The 27,121-nt window shown below is 40.2% G+C and overlaps 2 protein-coding genes across 2 annotated transcripts in view; one reads left to right on the forward strand and one right to left on the reverse strand.

The window, feature by feature from the left end:
* IQGAP2 (IQ motif containing GTPase activating protein 2) overlaps positions 1–27,121 on the forward strand; it is a 297,690-nt gene that overhangs the window by 213,772 nt on the left and 56,797 nt on the right. Inside the window, exons 14-17 of the mRNA XM_059061419.2 lie at positions 12,613–12,703; positions 18,195–18,362; positions 22,041–22,183; positions 24,244–24,414. Coding sequence (XP_058917402.1) covers positions 12,613–12,703; positions 18,195–18,362; positions 22,041–22,183; positions 24,244–24,414 — 573 coding nt within the window. The remainder of the gene's footprint in view (positions 1–12,612; positions 12,704–18,194; positions 18,363–22,040; positions 22,184–24,243; positions 24,415–27,121) is intronic.
* Positions 1,640–9,129, reverse strand: F2RL2 (coagulation factor II thrombin receptor like 2). The gene is made up of 2 exons (XM_067031174.1): positions 8,908–9,129; positions 1,640–4,193 (listed from the first exon to the last, which is right to left on the reverse strand). Exons 1-2 carry the CDS (start codon positions 8,978–8,980, stop codon positions 3,115–3,117), a joined length of 1,152 nt encoding a protein of 383 aa, XP_066887275.1. The 5' UTR covers positions 8,981–9,129; the 3' UTR covers positions 1,640–3,114.

Raw genomic sequence — 27,121 nt, forward strand, 5'->3', positions numbered from 1 at the left:
TTCCTAAGTGTGAAAGAAGTTTTTTAATAGTGTAATTAGAACAGGGAATATGAGCGTAGGGACCTGAGTTAGAGCTCAGGCATTAAACTACTTTTGGCCTATAAAATTAGGAGCGTGAACTACATTGCCAATAATTAAGGGATTGAAAACATTGCAGTAAGCAATGAGTCTGGTTGGTTAAGTTGCCGATTTTAAACACACTTCTCTTTCTCTGCCCATTAATTTTGAAACTTTGTTTTCGCAGCCTATTCTCTTTCCCTGGAAAAAAATCTGATTCTGTTATCTGGTGGGGTCTCTGTTTGCTTTTTAACCTCTGCTGTTGTGATACCTGGAAATTTTCAGTTGTTTTTATGGGGCTGTTTCTGTGCTTTGCTTTCCAAAGATCTAGCCTTGGAAAATAATAGAAGAAAATTACATTATTGGTATTTTCAATATAAAGTAAAGCTTGTGCCAGAGTATACAGCCATTAAAGGTCACGATGGGGCTTCCCTGGTGGCGCAGTGGTTGCGAGTCCGCCTGCCGATGCAGGGGACATGCGTTCGTGCCCCGGTCCAGGAAGATACCACACGCCGCGGAGCAGCTGGGCCCGTGAGCCATGGCCGCTGAGCCTGCGCGTCCGGAGCCTGTGCTCCTCAACGGGAGAGGCCACAACGGGAGAGGCCCGCGTACCGCAAAAAAAAAAAAAAAAAAAAAAAAAAAAAAAAGTCACGGTGGATAACATCTTAATAGAATGCTCAGTTTTATCAAAAATTGAGGACAGTGGTGTAAGTTGGTGAGAATTCTTGGTCCTCGTTAACAGTATTTCAAGTATAACCTTGTGTAGGCATCAAACTCCTTCCATCTCTTGAGAGGAAAGGCTGAGTAGTGGGCATGTTGGCGTACACTTAACAGAGAACACACTTTCTAGGTGTATTCACTAGAGGCAGTGAATTGTCAGCGATTTTTAGTTTATTTTTTATTTTTTTATTTTTAACATCTTTTTTGGAGTATAATTGCTTTACGATGGTGTGTTAGTTTCTGCTGTATAACAAAGTGAATCAGCTATACATATACGTATATTCCCATATCTCCTCCCTCTTGCGTCTCCATCCCACCCTCCCTATCCCACCCCTCTAGGTGGTCACAAAGCACCGAGCTGATCTCCCTGTGCTATGTGGCTGCTTCCCACTAGCTATTTATTTTACACTTGGTAGTGTATATATGTCCGTGCCACTGTCTCACTTCGTCCCAGCTTACCTTTCCCCATCCCCGTGTTCTCAAGTCCATTCTCTACATGCGAGCTATTTTTAAATTGAAGGCTTTGCTTTAGAATTTTGGAAGGTATATGAATTATACACCCCCAAAGTTCTCTTTTCCTGCATGCATATTTACTGCATAAAAATTAAGTGTGCTTTTAACAAGTGAATAGTGTATTTTTTCTGTAGGTAAAACTGTGTTACAGTTTATGACTTTGTTTGCAGAAACCAGTTTCTTCCATTGAAGTTTTGGGCATCTTGAAACTTACTTGATTAGTTTTTCTTGCTTTGCTATAGTGTTTATTTTTACTCTTCACATAACCACACGGATACTGTAAATGGCCTTCATGTGCATTTTTGCATTTTTAAAATCTGAAATAGGAAACTCTGCACACTCAAAAATAGGCATTTAAAATGTTTTTTTATTGTTTTGATGGGCACTACAAAGTATATGGTCAGTGCACATTCCTACAGACTTGAAAATTCATCTCACAATCCTTCATGCCCTTAACCACTGATATTCCACCTTCTGTCTAGTCTCTAAACTAAGGGAAATATAGTCATTTCCCTACAGGAATGTACTGGGCATTTATAACAAAATATCATTTCCCCATTAAGAACTAGGTATAAGGACAAAAATAATGGAGTCATTATTTTAAATTTATAAATGATCTCATGAATATATCCTTAGCTTTCTTTCTTTTTTTTTTTTTTTAAATATAGCCAACCAAAAATAATGTACCATGTCATACAGAACACCTTGCCTTCTCAGTATGAATTTAATTGGCTTTCATGCTGTTTAGATGCTTTGGGATTTTATTCTTTCATTCATTCAGCCACATGATGTGCAAAGCATGGAGCCTGGCTCCACAGACCCTGGGAAGACTTGGGCCTGGCATTGCTACAAGAAGCTTAAGGAAGAGGACAAGCCCCTTCTCTACTATACATGGTCCTTAATAACTGCTTATGGAATTAATATTTGTATATAAATGAGCCCTATATAAATGCCATAATAAAAATACAAAAAAATGCTTTGAAGGTTCAGGTGAGAAAAATGAACTCTGGCTAGAGAGTCAGGGAAGAATGGTCCTTTGAGGACTTTGAGAGATGGAAAGAATTAAGGCAAACATATTAGAAATAGCTTTCCGGTTAGTGGCAGGGGCAAAGCGAGAAGAAGTCTAGATCACAGCAAAGCAAGAAGCTTTGCAGGTGCCTATATCACATGCCAGGTTTTTTGGAAGTAAAGTTAGTGTTAGCCTGAATGCTAAGCTAAAGATTTATAATTCCAAAGCAGTGAATGGTCAATGGAGGTTTCTGAGCTGGGGGTTTTGAGTGATGTATTCAAACTGGTATTTGAGGAAGATTAATCTGGCAGTGGCCTGAGAAGTGGAGGATAGGCTGGCAGTCACGAATGGTTAGAAAGCAAAGGTGGGGCTAGGATAATGGACCCTACTGAGAGACATTACACACATAGAATCAGCTGATGAGGCAGACACCAGCATGAGAGCTGAAGGAGGCAGAAGAATTACAAATGACCCCAGACACTAAAACTGAGATCTTAGCTCCCCCCATGCTGCACCCTTGCCCCCCGTTCCATCTTCCTCCTCTAGATCATCTAGAATAGAAACCTCTTAGAAGTAGGGAAAGTGGAGATTTAAAGAACTTGAAGTACCAGGCAGGCAGATAGAGAGATCTTTTCTCCTGAATTTTCCTTCTTAAAATACTGATAGGTTTTTTTTTAAGTTACTGTTTATGTAATGTTTTATTCTGAAACACCATTTCTTAGGGGCTCACAAATGGAGCTAGAGAATAGAGGTCCTTGCAGTATACATATGTTATCCCAAGAGTATATGTTTTCACACATAGCTTTCCTTGTTCTCTAAGATGATTTCACCATTGTAAGGTAAGCCGTGGAGTGATTCGTGATTTTTGACATGAGAAAGTAAAGGAATGGATCTAGGCAACTATTCAAGCTACCAAGGCACAAAGCTATGAGATAGATGAAGTATAAGCTATCGGCATTGTTGTAGTAGTAGTTTGCGTGGTGAATAATGAGTAAGATGTTGCTTGGAGCAAAGCAAATGGTAAAAATCACAAGAATGAGGAGACTCGCCTTAACATACCACAACCACCTACGATCTTTTGCATTAAGCGTCCAAATGATGGCTGTGTAGCAGTAGATAATGACCAAAAATGGAATTACGAATCCAAAGAACGCCAAGGAGATGAAGTAGTAGAGTTGGAAGGGAGACGAGGACTCGCATGTGTTGTGGACATCATGGCAGGTGGTGATGTCCTGCTGGACAAGATAGTACTCCTGCTTCAGAATGAAAAATGGCAGCATATATAAGAAAACCGTTGTCCACACCAATCCACACATTAGCAAAGCATAGGTGCGCTTGGGCAGCCCCCGGTAAGTGAAAGGATGGACAATGGCCAGGTAGCGGTTGATACTGATGCAGGCGAGGAGCAGAATGGAACAGTACATGTTGCCATAGAATATGACTGTGGTGGCCCGGCACATGACCTCTCCAAATACCCAGTTGTTCCCATTGAGATGGTATGCTATTCTAAAGGGCAATGTAACGCAAAAAAGAAAGTCTGCAATGGCCAGGTTGGCGTAGAAGACGTTCATACGGATGGATCTGGCCCTGAAGAAGAGCATCCACAGGGTCACCACATTGGCTGGCACACCTACTACAAACACCAGGATGTAGATGGCAGGTATCAGTCTGGTACTTAAAGAGCTGCTCAGGTACCTCATGGTAGCATTATTCACATGGAGATTTGAAACACTTTCTTCAGGGCACTTAATTTTTACAGTTGTGGTGGCTCCTGTCCAGCCTTCTATGGCAGAAAGGGGGAACTCTTCAAAAGAATTCAGGGGAGCTCCACGGAAGGTCTTAATAGGTAAGGTTGGCTTTGCCAAGTTGTCTGCATCACATTCCATGCCTGTAACTGAAAAGAAGTATTAACATATGATTTGTTGCTAAGTCATACCTATGGTTCAGGAGACAATAAAACTAGATGTCTTATGCTAAATAATTTCAGTAATGATAGAATTTAGGGTCACTTTTATTTTAAAAAATCATTATAGATCAGGTAATCAACAGGAATTCATTTAATGTATATCATATGCCCCAGCAGCATGCTAACCCATGCGGGAACCCAAACTAGATGACAACTCCTCGTATGTAAGGAGTTTGTAATATTGATACTATAAGAGGAAACAAAAATAGCACATCAGACCATTATAGGCTAACGTCATATTGATTATAAACTGTATAGACTGTACAGATTATAAACTCCTCAGACGAGAGTTAATAGATTTAGATGTTTGAGCAAAATGTCAAGGAAAAGATGAACATGAGCAAAGATGAGGAAGGTTCATAAAGAGTTGGAATTTAATAGAAGAATAAGATTCTGGTAGGTGATGAATGGGCAAAGGCGTTGTGTAGGCTGACGTGGGGTCTGGAAATATCAGATGAGTTGATTCAGCAAATGTTTATTGCATATTTATAAGCCAGTGATACCGAGTTTTAAATCAACGCCATCCCTGTCTTCAACTCTCAGACTAATGGAGAAGATGCACAAAAACACATTCTTATGCAAATAAGGTGCATCTGACAGATGAAGTTGAAAGAGTAGGTTACAGCCAAATCTCTGAAGGGCCCATAAACGGTACTAAGAAATCACGTGCCCATTCACAGATGCTGGAGTTGTACACAGACAAAATGATGAACAGAGGAATGGCCATTGAGGTAGGCAGCCTGATGGCTCCCCAAAGTTTCCATCTGCTAATGTCTAGAACCTGTAAATATGTCACCTTCTGTGGCAGAAGGGCCGTTTGCAGATGTGCTTCAGGGTCTTGAGATGGAATGAGTACCCTGGATTGGTCAGTGGGCCAAATGTAATCATAAGACTCCTTATAAGAGGAGGAGGAAAAGGGTCAGATACTAGAAAATGCTATGCTGCCGTCTTTGAAGGTCGAAGAAGGAGCCACGAGCCAAAGAATGCACATGCTTCTAGAGGCTGCCCAGAGCAAGAAAACAGATTCTCCCCTGGAACCTCCTTGCTGACACCTCGATTTTAGGACCTGTGACCTTCAGAAATACAAAAAATCTGTGTTTTAAGCCACTAAGGTAGTGGAAATTTGTTACAGCAGCAATAGGAAACTAATATAATCATGATTTGATTTGTGTTTAAGATGACTTTGATGACAGCGTAGAGAATAGGCTAAAAAGGTAAGAAATTAGAAACTAGGGGGTCTGATTTGGAGGCCACCGTAGTCATTTTAAACTCAAGTTGGTGGGTTACAGAGCTAGAGCAATGGCATTGGAGAGGTAAAGATGAACACGTGAGACTCTATAACAGAGGCTCAGAGGGACTTGGCTCTGACTGGCTCTGGAAATGGTGCAGGAGAAGCAGGAAGCAAAAGTGACTGGGAGGTTAGTACTCTGGATGTCTTGGAGGAGAGGTGGATGGAGCATGGGGCGGGGCAGGGGGACTGAGGGTGCAACACAGGGAGAAGCTGAGGCCTTAGTTTTGAGTATTCCTGAGTTTGAATTGCCGGTGCAATATGAGAATGTAAAATGTCCCATGACAGGTTAGAAGACTTAAATGTAGAGTCCAAAATCTCAGGAGCTCCAATGAGAGTTATGGGTTTTTTAGTCTGCGTGGAGACCATACTTCGATTTAGTGCTTGAATGCCCTAGGGAGAGATGTGAAAAGAAAGAACCCAAAGGCAGAATTGAGGGGAAATGCCAGGTTTTAAGGGGAAAGGAGACAAAGGAAGAAAAATCAGCAGAGGAAATTGATAAAATGATTCCAGAAGTTGGAAATGAGAAAAAAGAAAAAGAGGATAGAAACAAATTACATACTATAAATATTTGGCTCTTACTGGCATGTTGATACTAATAATTGTAATTCATGAAAGAGCAATTTCAAAGACAAAATAAGCCTTAACACTCAAACCTGCTTTTCACTGTGTAATTTTCCATATATTAATCCTTGACATGTAGAGAAAGTAGATTCTCTCACATTTCTAATGTTACCTTAAGATGAGCTTTCATGCTGAATATAAGCCTAATACTTATATCGATTTAAAATGCCATTGCTCTGCCAGTTACCTCTTTTCACACGAGCTCTGAATTCCTACATGTTGAATCCTTGAGGTTAGTATTTAGTAACCTGGCTGTCATTCAAAGCCAGTTTCTCTTCCTGCTTTAATCTCTACCAGTTAACCCCCGGGGTGAAATTGAAGCCTCCCTCAGAACCTGGAGATTGCACAAACTGAATCTGGGGTGTAACGCAGAGGGAGAGTGTTGCTGAACAAGCAAGGATGAGGAGGTGTTCGGGTGTCGTTAAGGGAAGAAAGATTAGAGAAAAGGAAAGAAAACTCGGGGAAGTGGCATTCTTCTGTGCCAGTGTGTAGACGTGAACTTAGAAGGCATGTTGTGTGATACTTGAGTACAGCCACTCAAATCCTGCTGCTTACTTTGGCATTTTGGAAAATTCTTGCATCTGACATCACCCAAAGAAAAGTGCCTTTCCAGACAGGCACAAAGCTGAAAAATGTGGTGGGCTGAACAACATGCTATACGACTTATGTCTCTTCAAGATCTGATAAGAGAGCTGTTGAAACCATAGTGTTTGTCACTTTTCAGAAAATTCCAGTGATTGAGCAAGACATCATGCCTGAAAACATGCTAAACAGTGACTCTGTGAACAAAAGCCTTGATTCCATTTCCATAAGAATTCTGGCTCTTTTATTCCTTAGGGCCTCGTTTTCCTTAAGAAATAGTACTTGTTAAATTACATATATATTTTGTAATTTATTTGAGCTTTTTATACAGGTTTATTTGGCATGATGTTTCTGAAATGTTTTTCAACCTGAGAAAAGGCCTTGGAGAGGGACTGATCCCCAAAGGGAACAGACTTCAGCCACTAAATAACAGGGTCTTCCTTCACTTTTCTCCCCAACCCCTACTGACGAAAGCAAATTCACTGCCTTTCACTTTGTCACCTTTTCTTAAAAATAATTTTTTAGGGGCATCTCTGGTGGCGCAGTGGTTGAGAGTCCGCCTGCCGATGCAGGGGACATGGGTTCGTGCCCCGGTCTGGGAAGATCCCACATGCCGCGGAGCGGCTGGGCCCGTGAGCCATGGCCGCTGAGCCTGCGCGTCTGGAGCCTGTGCTCCCCAACGGGAGAGGCCACAGCAGTGAGAGGCCCGCGTACTGCAAAATAATAATAATAATAATAATTTTTTAAACTGAAGTATAGTTAATTTACAGTGTTGTGTTAGTTTCAAGTGCACAGCAAAGTGATTGATTTATATGCATAAAATATATACTTTATATATATATTCTCTTTCAGATTCTTTTCCATTATAGGTTGTTATAAGATACTGAGTATAGTTCCCCATGCTATACAGTAGGTCCTTGTTGTTTACCTATATTATATATAGGAGTGTGTATATGTTAATCCCAGACTCCTAATTTATCTCCCCCACGCCCCCGCTATCCCATTACTTTGTCACCTTTTAAATTCCCCCCTTTTCACATCCACCAAACCCCACCAGCACCTTGAAGGAACCACCTCCCCAAACCTCTTTTCTTTTGCTCTTCTGCTTCATTTTGGTTCATCCACTCCCAGAAAGAGCACTCACTCATATGTAAATCTCACACGAGCTACTGCTCTCTGCTGGTTCTCTCAGCGCTGTCCTTCAGCCACCTCAGTGATTCCAACTATCAGTGTAAAAGCAGCATTCCTTTATAGAGCCTTGGTTTTTTAAATTTTTATTCCACCCCCCCCCCCCACTGCCTTCAGCTTTCCTGTTCCTAAAACGTTGGCTGGGGTAGGACCCCAACAGTAAGGGGGTTGTGGATACCCCTATCCCAAATTGATTACCTTTAGAGCAAGCAGGAGGTTACAGGCTAACATTGTATTGTGAAATAGGAAACATGTATTTCTTTTGGGAAACACAAATTCATTAGCATAACTGATTACTGAAAGCAGACCACTCCGTCTATCACGGAGTATTCTTGTTTCCCCCAGTTGTGGCTCACCAGGAGGTGTTTATACCAGGAGGTATAAACATAGGATATTTTAAAATCTCTTAAAAAAATGTTATCGTTGGGCTTCCCTGGTGGCGCAGTGGTTGAGAGTCCGCCTGTGGATGCGGGGGACGCGGGTTCATGCCCTGGTCCGGGAGGATCCCACATGCCGCGGAGCGGCTGGGCCCGTGAGCCATGGCCGCTGGACCTGCGTGTCCGGAGCCTGTGCTCCGCAAAGGGAGAGGCCACGGCAGTGAGAGGCCGGCGTACCACCAAAAAAAAAAAAAAAAAAAAAGTTATCTTTGCCAAATCAGAGGAAATTCTTAGAAAATCAAAAACTTTTAAAGAAAAGTGATTCTTGACTTAATTGTAGAGATCTAACATCTTGACTATGCCACAAAATTTTAAATATCAGTCGAGAACACTAAGCCTTTGACAAGTTTGGAATAGTGAACAGACTACATCTCTTCACGTCCATAATTCCACCTTTTAATAACTAAGATCAAACTCTGCCTTTGGGGGTGCAGTTTGTGTGAAATGTAAAAGAGATCAGATTCGGTTGACTCTTGGGACACAAACCAGCATTCCCACTCTACCCCATAAGAAAAGAGCTTACCACTTTGACAGGAAGCAGGTGACAGAAACAGTGCTCCAACAGCTACAAAGATGACAGCTTTCATCTTGATCATCTGAGCCCCGTTTCTCAAATGTTTAAAATTAGGGAGTATGGTTTCACTTCGGTTCCATATGTTGGCACCAATTGGAAACCTGGTTCTCTCTGTAGAAGCGTGTTGTCTTGTGCTCTGCAGACAGGAAGCTTGCCAGGGTCCTCTGCAGGGAAAGGGTGTGACAGCACTCATGTTTCAGTGTGCATGACTCAGCCTGAGCCTCTGAGCATGTTACATTATCCCCAGAGAAAGTCAGTTAACTCCTCCCTACCCCTCATTGTCCATTCTGGAGCTGTAATTCCCACCCAGTGAATTTATGTGCATTGAATGAATGTCATTAAGAACTGTCCTTGACAGAAGTAAGCTGGAAACAGATGCTGATCAGCAGTTAGATTTGAATCTGTCCCATATCTCATTTTTACCCAGTTTAAAAATGAAGTTCTAGAGTTTCATTTCTAGTTAGTAATTGAGCTGTCGGAAATTATCCTTCCCTTTATCCTTCCAGCTATTTTAAATCTTAATTCTTAAACACATTACATAATTGTAAGCTAAATGAATCATGGAAAGCAAACTTTTTTTTAAGAAGTTAAAATTGTTTTAAGCTCTTGATTACTTGGAAATTTTCCTTCAGTGTCACATTAGTCTGAATTTGTCATCAATGCTTGGCCAAAACTTGGTTTCATTGTGTTTTGTTTTGCCACAGCTAAACATATTCTAAGCCATTCAATAATTCTATAGGGTCAGATAACTAGGGACCCCCGCCCAAAAATACTGTTTGATTAAACTAAAATCGTAATACAACATTAAAACACAGAGGACTCCCTTTATCCCATGGGTATTGGTGAGCAGGTTTACAGTAAGCTTTTTTTCTTAACTTTGGTAAAATGTACATAACATAAAATTTACCATCTTAACACTTATGAAGTGTTCAACTTAGTAATGTTAAACACATTCACATAGTTGTTTACCATATAAGCTTTTATGTGTAGTTATGTTCTGCAGGATATAATTTAATATGTAGTAAAAAAAACTGCATTATAACAAATTTTCCTATAATTAACAAAACTTAAATGCTAAGCCAGACAATAGCTTATTGACTATAAAAATGCAGCAAGAATCAGAAAATGCAAATTTCACAAGACTTAAGGTTAAGGAATAAGGTGGGAGGAAATGGATCCGTGTAAACTTTTCACATCTTGGTTGAATGTTGTCACACCAAGAATTTTACAATCAAAAATCAGTGTTTAATACTTCAACCAAATAATATATGGTAGCACAAACTGAGATAGAATGCTATTTTATTGCAGAAATAATAACCAAAAACCACAAAATATTGAAGAGAAGTTTCTTTTTTATTTAAATTTTTCTAGGAATCATCTAAATTCAGGAATTTATTCCTTGATTTTCAGATGGCCTACTTTCTGTTGACTTAAACAGTCTGTAACCCATATGTTGAACCTGTATGTTTAGCTGGAGGTAGAGTCACAGCCATCCTGTAAATATCCTATTTCCAGTCTTCTAGTGAGCAGTTGAAAGGGAGACCTTACACTGATAGGATTCAGTTTTTACTCTTGGTTTTACATTTAATTCTAGCAACCTTTACATCAGTGGGTCATGATTTAAACTGTTGACTTAAATTCTTTTGATTTGCAAAGTCTCTTGGGTTTAGCTTACAAAACTGATACTTTCAGCTTTGAAGTGGAATTGTAACTTCCTTCGCATCTGGGTAAAAGTTTGTACGGTACATCTTCTACACTGATAAGTTATGAAGGAATTTGGTAAATACCCTTCAAAAAAAACCTGAGAAAGACAAATGAATTTGTGTGGAGCTTAGTTTTTAGGCTATACCTTGGGGAGTGGTTGGGTTCTCTTTGGCTTAGAAGCAGAGAAAAAAATACTTTCTATTCCCATCTCTTCATTCCTCTTCTAGTTTTCAACTTCCCATCTTACTTCCTGTTTGAACCTTTCACATCCATTCTCCCAAGAAATGGAAACTCTTGTTAGCTGATGGTTCCCATGTGGCAGATCTAGCTAAAGGTGATTGTGGAAGCAGGAACCAAGCCTTCCTCAGTGGTCTTCATTAGTCTGGAGGTTATAGGATGAAATAGCAGATATTTTCTCTCATTTTCAGATCCCTTTCCACATATATTAGCTCCTGTTAGCCTCTGCAGGAAATAGGGTTGAAGCCTGCCAAAGAAGCTGGTGAATGTTATTTCTCCTTCCTGCCCCCCCATCCTTCTTGAGTCCTAAATGATGGACCTGGTTCTCCATGGGTCCAATGACCTACCTTCTGTTCATTCACAGTCTTGCTTCAGGCTCTAGTACATGACATTTACTCCTACAAATAGGCTAATGCTCCCACCTTTTTAAAATGAAATGTCTCATCTTTGAAAATATTTAATTTCTACTGCTAACAAAATTTACTTGTAATCTTAGACAAGTTTATATGAAATGCAGTTGCTGTCTGAAAGTCCTATTTAATTACATTATATCAGCACCTCATTTGGAGTAAGATCATCAGAATCAACCCAAAAGTAAAAACTAGTAAAGATAACTCAATACCTTTTTATTGCTGCTACCACTTCCTTTCTAAAGCTATCCTTAACTACTTGGTCTTTTCTCTACCTGCAACTCAACACTCCTAATATAAATTAATCTCTTCTTGGCTATTTCTAGATTGTGTATCTACAGGTAATATTGCTCTGATCACATTGTATTATAATTATATATTTTTTCTTTTCCATTATGGTTTATTGAAGGATATTGAATATAGTTCCCTGTGCTATACAGTAGGACCTTGTTGTTTATCCAATAATTATAATTTTTTAATGTATCTGTCTCTCCTGCTAAACCGTTAGTTCCTTGAAGCCCATCACCATGTTTCTGTTTGGATATTTTTGTTCTTATATTTGTCCCTGTGTCTGATAAAATTCAAGTATCATTGTTTCCCACAAATGGAAAGTATTTCCATGGCACCCTAGGCCACCTAGGAAACCACAGTTACTGAGTGATTGGGGAAGAGAGTATTTGATTGACTCAGGTAGCCAGAGAAGGCTTTTTTTGGAAGAGGTGCCATTTGAATTAAGGCCTGAATGATAAGAAAAAACCAACAGCCATGCAGCTGGGGTAGAATGATGTGATCTAAAGGAGGCTGGTGTGAAAATCTGAAACAGTGAGTAGAGAAGAGTGAGGTAAAGCCAGAGGGGTCAGCAGAGCCAGATCATCAGATCCCCACAGTCAATGGGAAGGGAGTGTTGTTTCCTTCAAACTGCTGGAGAAAACCTTCTAAAGGAGTTTAAATAGAGGAATGGCGTGATGATCCGTCCCTTTTGGAGAGATCATCTGGTTCTCTGTAGGGGACCACTGTGGTGAAAGGCAAACTTGGAAACAATGAAAGCAAGTAGGAGATCGAAGCAGCTATCCAGTGAGAGATGATGGGGGACTGGACTAAAAGGGGGAGGCCGTGGAGAAGGGAGAAGTGGTCCAATTGGGAGTCTGTTTCATCAGTAGCTTGTACAGTTTGTGGCTGTGCTGGGTAGTTGCTAATTAAGAGTTTGTGGAGATTTTAATAAAGTGGCTCCTAAAAAGCCATTATTAATTCTGTTTCATCATCATTCACTGTTCTTTCTTTTGTTCTGTGACCCTATTCTCAGGACCCTCAAAGTGCTTCTAAACTTCTTTGGCTGGATGAGATACAGCATGCAGTCAATGAGGCCAACAAGGACATGGACAAAGCAAAACAATGTAAGCCCTCACCTCCTCCTGCTGGCCAAACTTGCCTTGCTTGAGTCTGGTTATGCCCCTCAATTTTTATTTTAATTCCTAATTTTTTTAAAGTAGACCATTTTTAATTTCTGAAAAGATTTGGACTCTCTTACCAATTTTAATTCTTGAAAGCATATTTATACAAAACTAAGATTGGTCGGTTGCACTGTTTTTAGTGGTTAGGTACTATCTCCAGCAAAATCTGAGATTGTTGCTGAACAAAATCCAGAAAGCAAAAAATAATTTCTCAACTCTTAAATTTGTAGTGTAATCAAGTCCTTTTTTATCTTGATCCTTAGAAAACTAGGCCGTTTCTGCTTATTAAATGCCTTCTATTGCAGTAGTCAGGGTTTTCCAAAAACAGAGCAACATATATTTTTTTTTCTAGAGAAAACAGAATTACATATATTTAAATATATATATATTTATTATATATATATATTCTGCTTCTCTGGAAAGTATATAGTATGTGTACTATCTACCTATCTGTACACACACACATATATATAGAAAGAAAGAGGGAGATTTATTTTAAGAAATAGCCTTATGCAATTGTGGAGAGGCTGGCAAGTCCAAAATCTGTAGGTCAGGCTGGCAGGGGCCAGGGGACAGCACTTCATCACCAAAGACAGGTGGGTGTGGTTATTATAATGGACAGCCGAGTGGAAGCAGTAATTAGAAAAATGTGACTCACAGAGACCTGTAGAATTTGCTGATTGATCATGGTGTTCCTAGAAGTGAAATAGAGAGTCTACTAAACTCTTTCTTGATTTGCACAAGTGGAAGAAGAGTTCTAGGTCAGATGAATGTAAGTAAAAAAACAGAAAGTCATGGTCCCTCCATTAGTTCCCAGACTTGAGCCATTTACAGATGCAGAATCCCCTGAATGAAGGATGGGCTGGGTCCCCTTGGGAAAGGACCCTGCTACACTACCAACATGTTATACCCTACTGTGCTGACTGTGCTGGGAGGAAAGGACATAATCAGACGTTTCAGAGATTACTGGACACTGACTCTGAACTGACACTAATTCCAGGAGACCTAAAATTTCACTGTGGTCCACCAGTCAGGGGAGGGGCTTATGGAGGTCAGATGATCACTGAGGTGTTGCTAAGGTCCGTCTCATAGTGGGTCTAGTGGGGCCTCAAACACACCCTAGGATTATTTCCCCAGGTCCAAAATGTATAAATGGAGTAGACATACTCAGCAATTGGCAGAACCCACATTAGCTCAAATGATAGTTGTCCTTCTTTTTAAGCATCTATTTTCACAGAAGAATAATAAGAAAATTCACATGGCAATCTAAAATAGCTTCAAGATTTATATGCTAGGGACTTCCCTGGTGGCATAGTGGTTAAGAATCTGCCTGCCAATGCAGGGGACGCGGGTTCGAGCCCTGGTCCGGGAAGATCCCACATTGCCGCCGAGCAACTAAGCCCGTGCGCCACAACTACTGAGCCCATGTGCCACAACTACTGAAGCCCATGTGCCTAGAGCCTGTGCTCTGCAACAAGAGAAGCCACTGCAATGAAGAGTTGCCCACGCAGGAACGAAGACCCAATGCAGCCAAAAATACATACGTAAATAAATGGATTTATTTTTTTTTAAAAGATTGGTATGCTAATACTCTACATATATAAATAACCTACATAAATTAAGATTCCTAAAGGTGCAGTTCATTAACCTCTCCATTCATGACAAAATTAGAATCTATCCTATTGTATCAAGTCATAGTCTTGCTCCAGAGATGTGCTTTTAAACGTCCCAGGCATCGGGCTTCCCTGGTGGCGCACTGGTTGAGAATCTGCCTGCCGATGCAGGGGACACGGGTTCATGCCCCGGTCCGGGAAGATCCCACATACCGTGGAGCGGCTGGACCCATGAGCCATGGCCACTGAGTCTGCGCTTCCGGAGCCTTCGCTCTGCAACGGGAGAGGCCACAACAGTGAGAGGCCCGCGTACCGCAAAAAAAAAAAAAAAAAAAAAAAAAAACAATAAACAGGCATCTGTAAGAAACATCTGGTTTTTATTTCCTTAGCCTGGAAAAATATGTGTATTTCTCCAACCTGAATTTTTATACCCTTAGGATCTTTGAAGTCTTTCCATTCTAGCACTCTAATCCTTTTTAAAAAAAAAAAAAAATCGTCATTTGAGCTTCTTGCTTTTTTTTTTTTAATTCCTGGTTGTGCTGTGTCTTCATTGCTTCCCGGTGGGCTTTCTCTAGTTGTGGTGAGCGGGGGCTACTCTTCATTGCAGTGCGAGGGCTTCTCATTGTGGTGGCTTTTCTTGTTGCGGAGCATGGGCTCTAGGTGCGCAGGCTTCAGTAGTTGTGGCATGTGGGCTCAGTAGTTGTGGCTTGCGGACTCTAGAGTGCAGGCTCAGTAGCTGTGGCGCACAGTTGCTCCGCAGCATGTGGGATCTTCCCAGACCAGGGATCGAACTGTGTCCCCTGCACTGGCAGGTGGATTCTTAACCACTGCGCCACCAGGGAAGCCCCATCTAGCACTCTAATCCTCAAGAAAAAAAATAAAATTGAGTTGTGTACACAAGAGATTTAAATTTATATATAAGACTGAAGGCAGCTGTAGTTTGAAGAAACACTTTTAAGAAATTAGATCATCATACAGGCACTCAAATAGCCTAACAGGGTTATGATTTTTTTTTTTTAGTTTAGAAGTTATTTTATTGTTTTTATTCTGTGTTCTGCTTATATATGGCCTGCGAATGTTAAGTTGATCCTCTTGAGATTCAACGTTTCTATTTATTATGAATATAAGAAATTTTCTCAAATGTGTGATTCTTTACTCCACACTTGCATATTTAAAATCCTTTCTTCTACTTCCATCCTATCCCTTGAAAAACTTGATACAGTGTCTCCTATGATATATAACAACAAATAGATGTTCTGAAGATAAAACCATCTATATTCTTATACTGAGTTGAGAATTTTCCAGTTTTATCAACAAGGAATTTAATCTTTTAAAAGCATTCTTCATCCTTTGTATGAAGACTTAAAAACAGATTCTGATCACATGTTGCAATTATCAAACCCACTCCCAGATAATTTGATAAAAGAAAATGTACTGGCCCATGTATTTTACCACAGGCAAGATTTAAAAGGGCATAGTAACTCAAGACTCCTTCCTTTTGGCCCAATGTCCTTTTTCACTGGAGCGTCCTGCGTTCTTAAAGTAGGTTTTTCTCCATTTTTGACTCCTTAGAGCAATGTTTTTCAGCCTTTTTCCATTACTGCACCCTAAGGAATCTTTCTAGCCTTTTTTTTTCCCATGGTGCTCTTTACCATGACATTTTAATACCATAGATATATTGTCTACCTCTTTATGTGCCATATGTAGGTCTGTGCTTTTATACATAAAAAGGTTTTTTACTTTCTCCTCCTAAGAGCCCACATAAAGCAAACATATTTTTGGATCTCTTAGGAGATTTGGGGGAGGTTTTCTTCATTTGTTCCATAGCAGAAACATACCTGACTTTCCGGATATCATTTATCTGTCATTCTCAACTATCTGGAACTTAATCACAACCCATAGATTAAGAAAAAAGCAAGCAAAATAACTGTCTCAAAGCCTGTGTACTACAACTGATTTTCTCAACTCAGTGGGGACCACCTGGAAAGCTACTTTGAGCCTGTTTATTCTTATCTTCGGCATAAAGCTAATCTATCTCTTGGTTGTATCTCTTCCCAGCTCAGAAGCCATGACCTACCAAGAAGTTAGGTGTTTGGGCTGCCCCATGCAGGAACTCAGACAGGAGCAAGAGGTGATAACTGACAGTGACGTTAGAGGAAAACTAAAAAGAAGAGGAATTTGAGGCCATTTAGTGCAGGAGCAAAGCAGCCCCAACACCTCCATAGTCCTTGAAGTTAACACTCAATGTATTACAGCACAGTATAATTTTAACGACATGAAGGACTCTTCTGGCAGCTCTTGGCAAATGTTAAGCGCCTGATACGTACCAGGGACCGTGGGTACAATGATGAGCAGTATAGAAACTGTTCTGTTAGGGTTTTTACCGGGGCTTTAGATTTTCGTGGCACATGATTCTGTTAAGTTGAAGGTTGGCACCTAAAGGAGTCAGCTTCAGTTATCTGGAAGATTAACCCATGGACCCACTGCTTACACATCAAAACATACATTTGCAAGAAATGTATGCCTGTGTAGTATCCATCTTTTAAGGAAAACAGCATTTCACTGGGTTCGATGAAGCTGTCGGATGTAATTCATGTGAGGATCCTTTGTCATTTCCTTGTTCTTTCCACACCTCTCAGACCACAGACATCTCCAACACCAGTACTGCCTTCTTCTTGTTCTGCAAAGCTTTCCTGGAGAAGACGAAAGGGGGGTAGCTCACCTGTTGCCATTAACTTTATATGTGAAGGAACCTACTGCTGTAGCTTTTGTTCAGCAACAACTGGAGTTGGCTGTGGGAGGTCCTTACTCTTCACATGCTCCTTGAGATTTGCATGATGTGGACTCATGGCTGTCGAAAGTCAGACTCTGTTTTTCTTACCATGTCAGCCTTCACAGTTCTATGCACATGTGAACATAATTCGATGACAGCAATATACCATTTAGCATTTGTATGGCAGAGTTTGATGTGTGTGTTTTAAAAGATAGAAAGAAAAAATAATCCACCTCTCTTTTCATCAAGATGTTTTTTCATCTAGAAAGTGTTTAACCTGGTTTCTTCCATTTTTTAATTTTTTGTTCTGCCTTGCTAACTCAGTGCATTTATAGGTTGTGAAGACAGTAGGTCCATTGGTTGGGCCAGAATATCCTTACCTGGAACTAAAATAGTTGATAAAGGATTCACCGCGTTAGCTTTCTTGAGGCAACCAAGAGTCCAGTGAGGTTTTATTTATGGGGAGAGGCAGAAATGTGAAGTGGGATAACATGCTCTCTAGGTCTAAACTGGTTCCAGAATTAAATTTCTGGACTCCACTGCACATATCCACCAGCTGTGCCTGTTGCCTTTCTAGAACATTCGTTCAGGTTGCTAAGGACAATCTTAAAAGTATACTTGCACTATACTAGAGAATTTCAGGATTTCTGTGGCTTAGATAGCATTTTACTTGTTCTAAAATAAATACATGTCTTCATAAAGCTAGTTCTCAAATACAGATTAATGAGCTGCCTAAGGGCTGCATATCTACTGTCAATATGTGTGCCCCCCACCATTTCGCAGATCACCACGGTGAGCAGAACCTTGATATCACACAAGAGTAACCAGGAAATACTGCAATTTTTGATAAACAGTGCTCCTATGGGATTTTATTCCTCTTAAAAACCTGAACAGTTGGTGACTCTCTGGGGCATATGTAGTGCATACTCTCAAAGGGTAAACAGATTTAATACCAATGCATTCCTAAAAGGTTGAATTATATCTTTGCATGCCTCTAGGGTGAGTAGAAGATAATGATTAACAGAAACATTTATTTTTCATTACCCAGGGGTAACACTCGTCGTTGATGTTAATCAGTGTTTGGAGAAGGAAAAGCAAAGTGATATTTTGTCTGTTTTGAAGTCTGCCGTTGGTAATACAAACGATGTAATGCCCGAATGTGCTGACAGGTACTATGACACCCTTGCGAAGGCAAAAGAGCAAAAATCTAAAAGTGGTAAGCTTCTTCATCGTTTAGCACAAACTAAATTGGCATTTTGAATATGATGGTTTCTGTGGTATTGTGTTATCTTAATTTTAAGACAGATAATCGCTTTCAAATGAATGTTTCTGAAATGTTTATCATCTCTGGCAAAGGAAATTTTTTGAGTGTTGCTTTTCCTTTTTTGTCTCTTGGAAAGCTGTGATTAACTTGATGGCTGTGTGTGGCTGCCATATACTTGAGAAAATACAGTATTAAAGGAGACTTTACAGAAAGTAGGGCAGATACAGGGTAGCCTCCTCAAAGACATCTCCTGCTTTCCTTTAAAAGAGTTATTGTCTTTCTCTCAAACCTTAATCCTTGTCCTTTTGCCCCAGAGTCCCCATGCTTCTAAAATGGAGTTCTGATAGTGTTTGTCATAATGAAAGAGTCATATCTTTTATTGAGATATATCACATGCCATAAAATTCACTCTTTTAAGGTGTGAAATTCAAAAGGTTTTAGTTAACACTAACAACACCACCACTAGTTAATTTGCCTTTTAATAAAGGATATTTTTCCTTATAATAAACAAAGCCCCTTACCTATTACCCATTGCTCCCCACCCCCAACTTTCAGCCCCAGGCAATCACTAATCTACTCTCTTGTCTCTCTGATTTTGCCTCTTCTGGACATTTCATATAAATTAAATCATACTGTGTTTGGCTTCTTTCATGTAGTATAATATTTTCAAAGTTCAACCATGTTGTAGCACGTATCAGTTCTTCATTTCTTTTTATGGCTGATAATATTCCATTGTATGAGTATGCCACACTTTGTTTATCCATTCATCAGTTGATAGAATTTAGATTTTTTTCCTCCAGTTTTGGCTGTCCTGAATAATACTTCTGTGAACATTTGTATACAAACTTTTGTGTGGGCATATTTTCATAAAATTGATTTGTGTATATTGATTTTGTATCCTGCAACCTTCCTGGATTCATTTATTCTAATAGTTTTTTAGTCGATTCTTGGGCTGCCACCTGTTGTTATAAATAAAGTTTTATTGTAATTCAGCCACACTCATTAATTTACATATCATCTCTGGCTGCTTTCATGCTACAGTGGCAGAGTCAAGTAGTTGTATGAGAGACCTGTAGCACACAAGACTGAAAATATTTACTCTCTGACCCTTTATAGAAAAAGATTGCCAACCCCTGTTCTAGAAGGAAGAGGAAAAACTTTCTAGCCAATTAAAGACTAACTTTCATTCCCACTAGAGCTGTGAACATTGTTTGGGGGAGTGAACAGGATGATTTATTCTTACTTTTTCACCTCTGATTCTAGGATGTCTATTTTTCCCCAAACAAGCGTTCACTCTTTGGTAGATCACTCAGCCTTATTGTTCAGTTTAGGTCTTATATAGGTATGATTTTGTCTGGAAGGCATCTAGAAAGTATGCTTCCTTACAGAATGCTCACCACCTCTTAACTCATGGGTATCTTTCTCTTGTATGGTTCCTCAAAGGCCCGTAATTAGTCTTTTCCCTAAGTAACAAACCAACTGCATTTCTCCTGTTCTGGAGATGCCCTCCTCAGCCTTTGATCTGACCCTCTAAACTCATACTTGATGTGAAAATGATAAAATTCTCTTCTTCTATTATCCACTGACATCCCAACTCAAATAACCCTTACAGTGCCAATGTGGTTGTCTTTTATTTATTTATTTATTATTTATGTATTTATATTTTTGGCTGCGTTGGGTCTTTGTTGCTGAATACGGGCTTTCTCTAGTTGCGGTGAGCAGGGGCTACTCTTCATTGCAGTGGTGCATGGCTTTCTCATTGCAGTGGCTTCTCTTGTTGCAGAGCACAGACTCTAGGCGTGCGGGCTTCAGTAGTTGTGGCACGGGGGCTCAGTAGTTGTGGCTCACAGCTTAGTTGCTCCATGGCATGTGGGATATTTCTGGACCAGGGCTCAAACCCGTGTCCCCTGCATTGGCAGGTGGATTCTTACTGTGCCACCAGGGAAGTCCCCATGTGGTTGGCTTTTAACCAACTAAGAACTTTTTACTTCTCAGTTCTTATGAAAATAAAACATACCCATTTTCACCATCTTTATTTGCTTTCTTTCCTTCCCACTGAGATAGTTGCCTTAAAAAGGGTTTTCATTCTTTTGAAAGCACTTGTGAATCTGACAACTGTTGGGGATTGAAAATATAATGATTACTTGTGATCATCCTAATTTGACTATACAATATATTTTCTAGTAGACCAGCATTTCTAAACAGATAACAACTGCCTGACTGCTCATTTGAAGAGAGATATATCTCTGTTCCTGGGCATTGACAGAACAGTTGAGGGGCATTAAAAACCAAGTACAGAATCACCACAAAAAACCAAATAAAGAATCAACACACATTAAATCAACACGCCTTAAAGTTATCTCTGCTTAGATATTTGAATACATTTAAATATTCTTTGAGGAAATTCAGTCAAATTTTGATTTACCTATAAAGGCAATTAGTCTAATGCTCACTTGGCAGCAGTTGGCTTAGCTTGGTCAGAAGTTTCTGTTTTTATTTTTATTGTTGTTTTTAGCTCTCTGATCTGGGACAAGAATCATAACCATTCAACAAAATAAATAGATTGCTAAATAGGAAGTATAGCCCATAAATTCGTGAGGAGATATTCTTCTTGGCCAATTTAAGCCATGACTGCCATAGTTTTGTTTTGTTTTTTTCTAGTATCCACCCCACGCCCCCCCAAAAAAAATTAAGTTCTTTTCAACATTTTTTTTCTGCTTTTGTGTGGTTGTGTAGAGTCAGAGGGACCAGGAATTTTCCTTTTCCCTGCTTAGTAACCTCAGAGATTGTGTATGCCATTTTGTGCTTTGAATAAAGTTATCTGCAAAGATGAGTCACTTCTGCTTTGGTTTAATGCAGATCATTAAATAATGGGTTCTTGGGACTTCCCTGGTAGTGCAGTGGTTAAGAATCTGCCTGCCACTGCAGGGGACACGGGTTGCATCCCTGGTCCGGGAAGATCCCACATGCTGCGGAACAACTAAGCCCGTGTGCCACAACTACTGAAGCCTGTGCACCAGGAGCCCGTGCTCCACAACAAGAAAAGCCACTGCAATAAGAAACCCATGCACCACAACAAACAGTAGCCCCCGCTCACCGCAACTAGAGAAAGCCCGCGTGCAGGAACAAAGACCCAGCACAGCCAAAAATTAATCAGTTAATTAATTTTTTAAAATAATTATAATGGTTTCTCCTTAAATAATGGGTCACAGCCCTTGTAGGTCACTCCTTTTCAAAGAAGTTCCTGGAAGCCTTTCTAAACAAAGACGACTCTTCCTCATCAGTCTCCCCTGTCTCCTTGTGTTGCTATTCACATCTAACTGGGGTATCCATCCTTGTTTGCTTTTCCTTCTTGTTGGCCATTTGTAACTCTTTTCATCCTCATGAAAAATTTGGTATGCAGAGCCAGCATTAGACATTTCTCTCTCCTCCTTTTTCTTTGGCTTAGCAGGGAGCTGCCATTGAATACATAGAATTCATTCCATTTTAATGAGTCCTTGCTAATGGTTTGAACACACTATCTGAATATTTGGTGAAAAACCATTCAATTAATTTACTTATTGAAGAAACTACATTAATGTTGAAAGTTTCCATGTTCCTCTCTGGAATTTAACAAACCTTTTTCTTTAGTGTCTACTGAAGGTTCGTGGCTCAAACTCAACCTGCAGGAGAAATATGATTACTACTACAACATCGATTCAAAAGAGAGTTCCTGGGTCACACCTGAATCCTGCTTGCTTAAAGAATCATGGCTCATGGGAAAAGAAATAGAGGTAGGAGGTTCGTGTTTGATGGGAAGGTGTACTATATAAAGATAAGTGTGATTGCTTTTCTACTTTTGAATCATGGAATTGATGGGAAGAACTAATTTATTTGAAGACTGGATAGGGAGTAAAGTCTTCATGAACTACAGTTGGATGTGGCTGCATGATTACTAACTTTTAGAATGTTTTCTGTAAGTCAGAGCAACACCAAACAGAAGTAGGGGAATAAAGCTCTTGCAGCTTCTTCAGGATGACAGATTATCCTAAGAAATCATTCTCCAGGTTTTCCTTGACACCAAAGCTCAATTAGTGGTAATTCCTTGGTTGTAAGTATTCAAAATGTCTTATTTCTTTCCCCCCAATCTCAACCTATAACAAAGATACATAGGTCCATTAAAGTGAATAATGCTTCCCCAGGAGAAATACTCTTGAAGGAATGTTCACCAAGATTGCTTTGGACTTGAGACCAAAAGTTGGACCCGGAAGATGTGAAAATTGCTCTTTGATCCAGGCATTGTAGTGTGTTTAAAGAGAAAATACTTCTAATAATTGAGTTCTGTCTTGAAAAAAATAGAACTCACAAATGTAGATCTTATAGAACTGTTCACAGTCACCAGCATCAAAGATACTGCAGGGTAGCATTATTGTGGACAGGATCACCAGTGCGGTATTTACCAAAACTCGGAAAAAAAACTGTGGCTTGGGGATGACAATGCCACAGAAATCCTGAATGACAAGAAGATAGTGAAAAACATATTTATTAACTAATTTCAAATGTGTAAAGTTCCCAGAGTTTACAGGAAAATGGCATTGTGGAAATGAACTATTAATGCTGCTTTGTTGAAAAATGAAATTATGGCCAGTATTTTAAAACCTTGTGCTCTCACTGAAAGGATATGTCAAACTGTGAAGAAGCAGCATTGAAGGGTTAAACTCAGAGCCAAAACTGCTTGTGTGGCATCCAAAGATGCCCTAGGTATAACTTTGTGGCGTATCAGGATTAATAAAAAGTGGAAGGTCTATGCTGTTAAAAAAAAAAAAAAATTCTAGTCAATCTGAAATTACTGAGTTTTTTCAAGAATGTACATATGTCTTCTTAAAAGTATTTATGCATCTTTTATATGATTTCACTTTTAATTGTTTAAATTAACCATCCATTGAGTCCAGTCATACTGGATAAGAGGCATCCGCCATAGAAGCGAGTCCAGTCTTTGCTTGCGTCTCTCAAAGAACATAAAAGGAAAGCCAGTTCATCATCCACATGAAGACTTCTCACAATCCCCCTTCTCCTTTTTTTCTCATTCATCTAGGTTTCCCTGTCTGCCCACAATAGCACTTATCTTTCCTCTCCCACCGCCTTTTCTTCTGCTCCAAGTCTTTTATTTTCTCCCAAGTTTATTTTGAGTTTTCCCCTACTCATTGCAGGGATCTGCCTCCTCTGGCCTGGGCAAGAAAAGCCCAAGGACTTCATGGGCACTGCAGTCTTTCCCTCAGGAGAGGGAGGGGGTGATGCATACTCTTACTGTAATCATCCTTGTCTCTTTTACACTCTGAGGAGATCAGGCCTCTTGCCTGGCTCCTGCCAGCATCATCTATACACCTCTACCTCCAAATCCTGAGACCATTCAACCTCATTCTCATACCATCTCAGCACAAAGTTCAGAGGATTCCAGAACCGTATCACTAGAGAGAAGCTGAGCCACTTCATCTCTCGGCTCTGGTCAGATCTTTTTTTTTTGGCAGTACGCGGGCCTCTCACCGCTGTGGCCTCTCCCGTTGCGGAGCACAAGCTCCGGACACGCAGGCTCAGTGGCCATGGCTCACGGGCCCAGCCGCTCAGTGGCATGTGGGATCTTCCCGGACCGGGGCACGAACCCACGTCCCCTGCACCGGCAGGCGGACTCCCAACCACTGCGCCACCAGGGAAGCCCCCTGGTCAGATCTTTTTTATACCAAGCCAGAAAGAGCTATGCAGATCATTTTCTGAAAGATAAAATTTCCAGAAGCTATCCTCTATGCTCCTTTCATCTGATGTGTGAAGTGTAACCATAAGAAATATCTCTTGCCAGGACATTATTGAGGAAGTTACAGCAGATTACATTCGTGAGAAGATGTGGTCTGCTACCGAAGATATGCTTCTGTGCTTTCAAGCCGCAACCTCAGGACCCCTCCTTAGGAAAGAGTATGAAGCTAGGAAATCATTTTTGTATGAACAAGAAGAGCATGTGATCAAAATACAGGTATGTGAGTCACCTACCACTCGTTACAGAAAACTGTCATTCCATGAAAATGTTTTATATGATCATAGGACAGTCAACTACCAGCATTCTAATAAACAAATGTGACTGCAGATTTTGTCCTTAATCAGTGCCCCTGAGTCTACTTTATTGAAGACTCCAAGATGGGAAGGATGTTGGATGATTTTTCACCTGTGGTCTTCTGGAAAGTATTCAGGACAATGTGAATAGTCAGAGTCAGGGGAATACCTGAGATCAGAGTTGAAATCCTGTTTCTCTAAAAAGGCGGATATCCTTGTGTCATCTACTGTCTGACCTCAGGTGCTTTTGAATAGGTTTCTTAGTGGTTAGTGGATGTTGAGTGGTGTCTGAGTTTCTATGCTCCTGTAGCCTAAAGAACAGAATAGCTCATGAAATAGATGTAGCATCTCTGAGGCTGTCTTCCCTCTTATATAATCACCTTCTTCATTCAGGCCTGCAAGAGGCATCCTCATTCCCAACCATTTTCTTCTTAAGCTTTCATGACTTGTTCGAATGTTCTGGTTGGCAGGAGAGGAACTTGCTAGATTTAGCTGTTTCTATTCTATGTTCCCCTAGCATCCTCTCTCAGCCACCACGCTGGTTTCCAAAAGGCTGTGTGTTTGTTCCTTTTTCTGCATCCAAAGTGATACTGTTATTGATGGGCAGAGTTTGGTGGGTTTTTGCTTTGGCCAGTAACTATTAAATTTCCGAAATTGAAAGGTTGTAAGTTGAAAGGCTTCTCTTTTGTGATCATTGGTGTACTGATCTGCTTCCCCACCTAACTATAATATTGTGCAGGGCAGAAGATGAGTTTTTAAAACTTTTGTATTCTTGTGTCTTGCATATGATAGGTGCTCAAATATCTGAGTTTTCTCAGAGCTTAAGATGTTAGAAGGCAGGAATGATTAATTTTTTTAAAGAAATTTCTTCTATAAACTTGATACTCAGGCTTCATTGGTGGCGCTGTGGTTAAGAATCAGCCTGCCGATGCAGGGGACACGGGTTCAAGCCCTGGTCCGGGAAGATCCCACATGCCATGGAGCAACTGATCCCATGCACCATAAATACTGAGCCTGCGCTCTAGAACCCACGAGCCACAACTACTGAAGCCCGCACACCTAGAGCCCGTGCTCTGCAACAAGAGAAGCCACCCCAATGAGAAGCCCATGCACTGCAACAAAGAGTAGCCCCCACTCGCTGCAACTAGAGAAAGCCTGTGCACAGCAATGGAGACCCAACGCAGCCAAAAATCAAATAAATAAAATAACTAATTTTTAAAAACAAAACAACTTCATACTCAAAGGATTTTTCTAGGTGAACCCATAAGTTTTCCAGTTTATTCCTTTAAATAAATGGTAGACAAATCACACAGGAAGTGAACAAAATCTTAAGTATAACATCATCTACACTGATGCTGAGGCTCTACTTTTGCACAAAATTTGAAGAGTGTTAGCCAGTGTGACACAATTTGGACCAACCTCAAGCTCTCCAGTCTGCCCAGAGCTGTGTTATAGTTGGAAGACACTCTAAAGAGCCCTCTAGTATAAAATCCCCCTGATATTAGGACCCAGGGCTAAAATCATGAAAGAGCTGGGGAAAAGACGGAAACAGTCACCTGGAGCCTTTCCTCCCCACCTCAGTGGAAGCAGCAGTATTGAAGAAGAAGCCATTACACTATGAAGTCACCCTGTGATGACTTCTTTCCCCCCTGCTTCTGACAGTTTTCTAACAAGGAGGGCATGAGGTCTAAAGTCAGGCTTATAGCCTGGAGATGAATAAGGTCTGACCCAGAAAACCAGAAGACCATGAACCAAAGGGCATCATGCTAATCTCATTTTTTGCCGAAGTGGCTGATTCATTCCAAATTAGGGGAATGATGTCAAATCTGAAGACTTCCCCTCCGTGGAACAGCTCAAACTTCTTAGCTGGCTGCATCAACCCCAGACACAGTAGTCTCAACAAATTCAGAGAAAAAGCTCCCAGACTGAGGGCAACCACACCCCAGCTCCACTGTGCTACCACCAACAGTCTCCTCCCAAGGAACTAGATATGGTACAGAGAGTAAATGTCATCAGTAGCCAATCCTTTGTCTCAAGTGCTTAGGGGACAATTAATAAAGTGGCCAAGTAAACACAGAGGAAGGTAATGAGAATCTATTATAACCATATTATATTTGAACAGTAAGAAAGCCCTGATAAAATGGCCAACATTTAAGAAGAGAGCCAGAAAAAAATCTCAAACAAAAATGAAAATTTTATAGCAAAAAAAAAAAGAAAAATGGATATAAGTTGTAAAACATAAATTAACTTCTAAGGATTCTCATATTCCAGGAGACAGAAGAAATTTTTATACTGAAACTGTCTTATGCTTTTAAGAAATTTAATAAGATGCATGGGCTTAATGAAACAAGACAACATGATAAAATGAAAAGATAACCCATACCTACACAGAGGAAGAAAAATGACATCCTAGAATGTGAATGAACTTATAACTGCAGAATGTAGAACAGACACTGAAAGTGATTGAAACACGTGGAGAACTTGAGAAAAATCACAGAAAAAGCTAAGAATAGATGACTTAAAATACATTTTCTCATCTGAAGATGATAATACCCATTTTATCACAGGGTTGTAGGGATTAAATGGGATAATACACATACCAGACTTTGCCCAGTATGCAGCTATTAAGT

This window comes from Kogia breviceps, chromosome 4, assembly GCF_026419965.1.
Source record: "Kogia breviceps isolate mKogBre1 chromosome 4, mKogBre1 haplotype 1, whole genome shotgun sequence".
NCBI lineage: Eukaryota > Metazoa > Chordata > Mammalia > Artiodactyla > Physeteridae > Kogia > Kogia breviceps.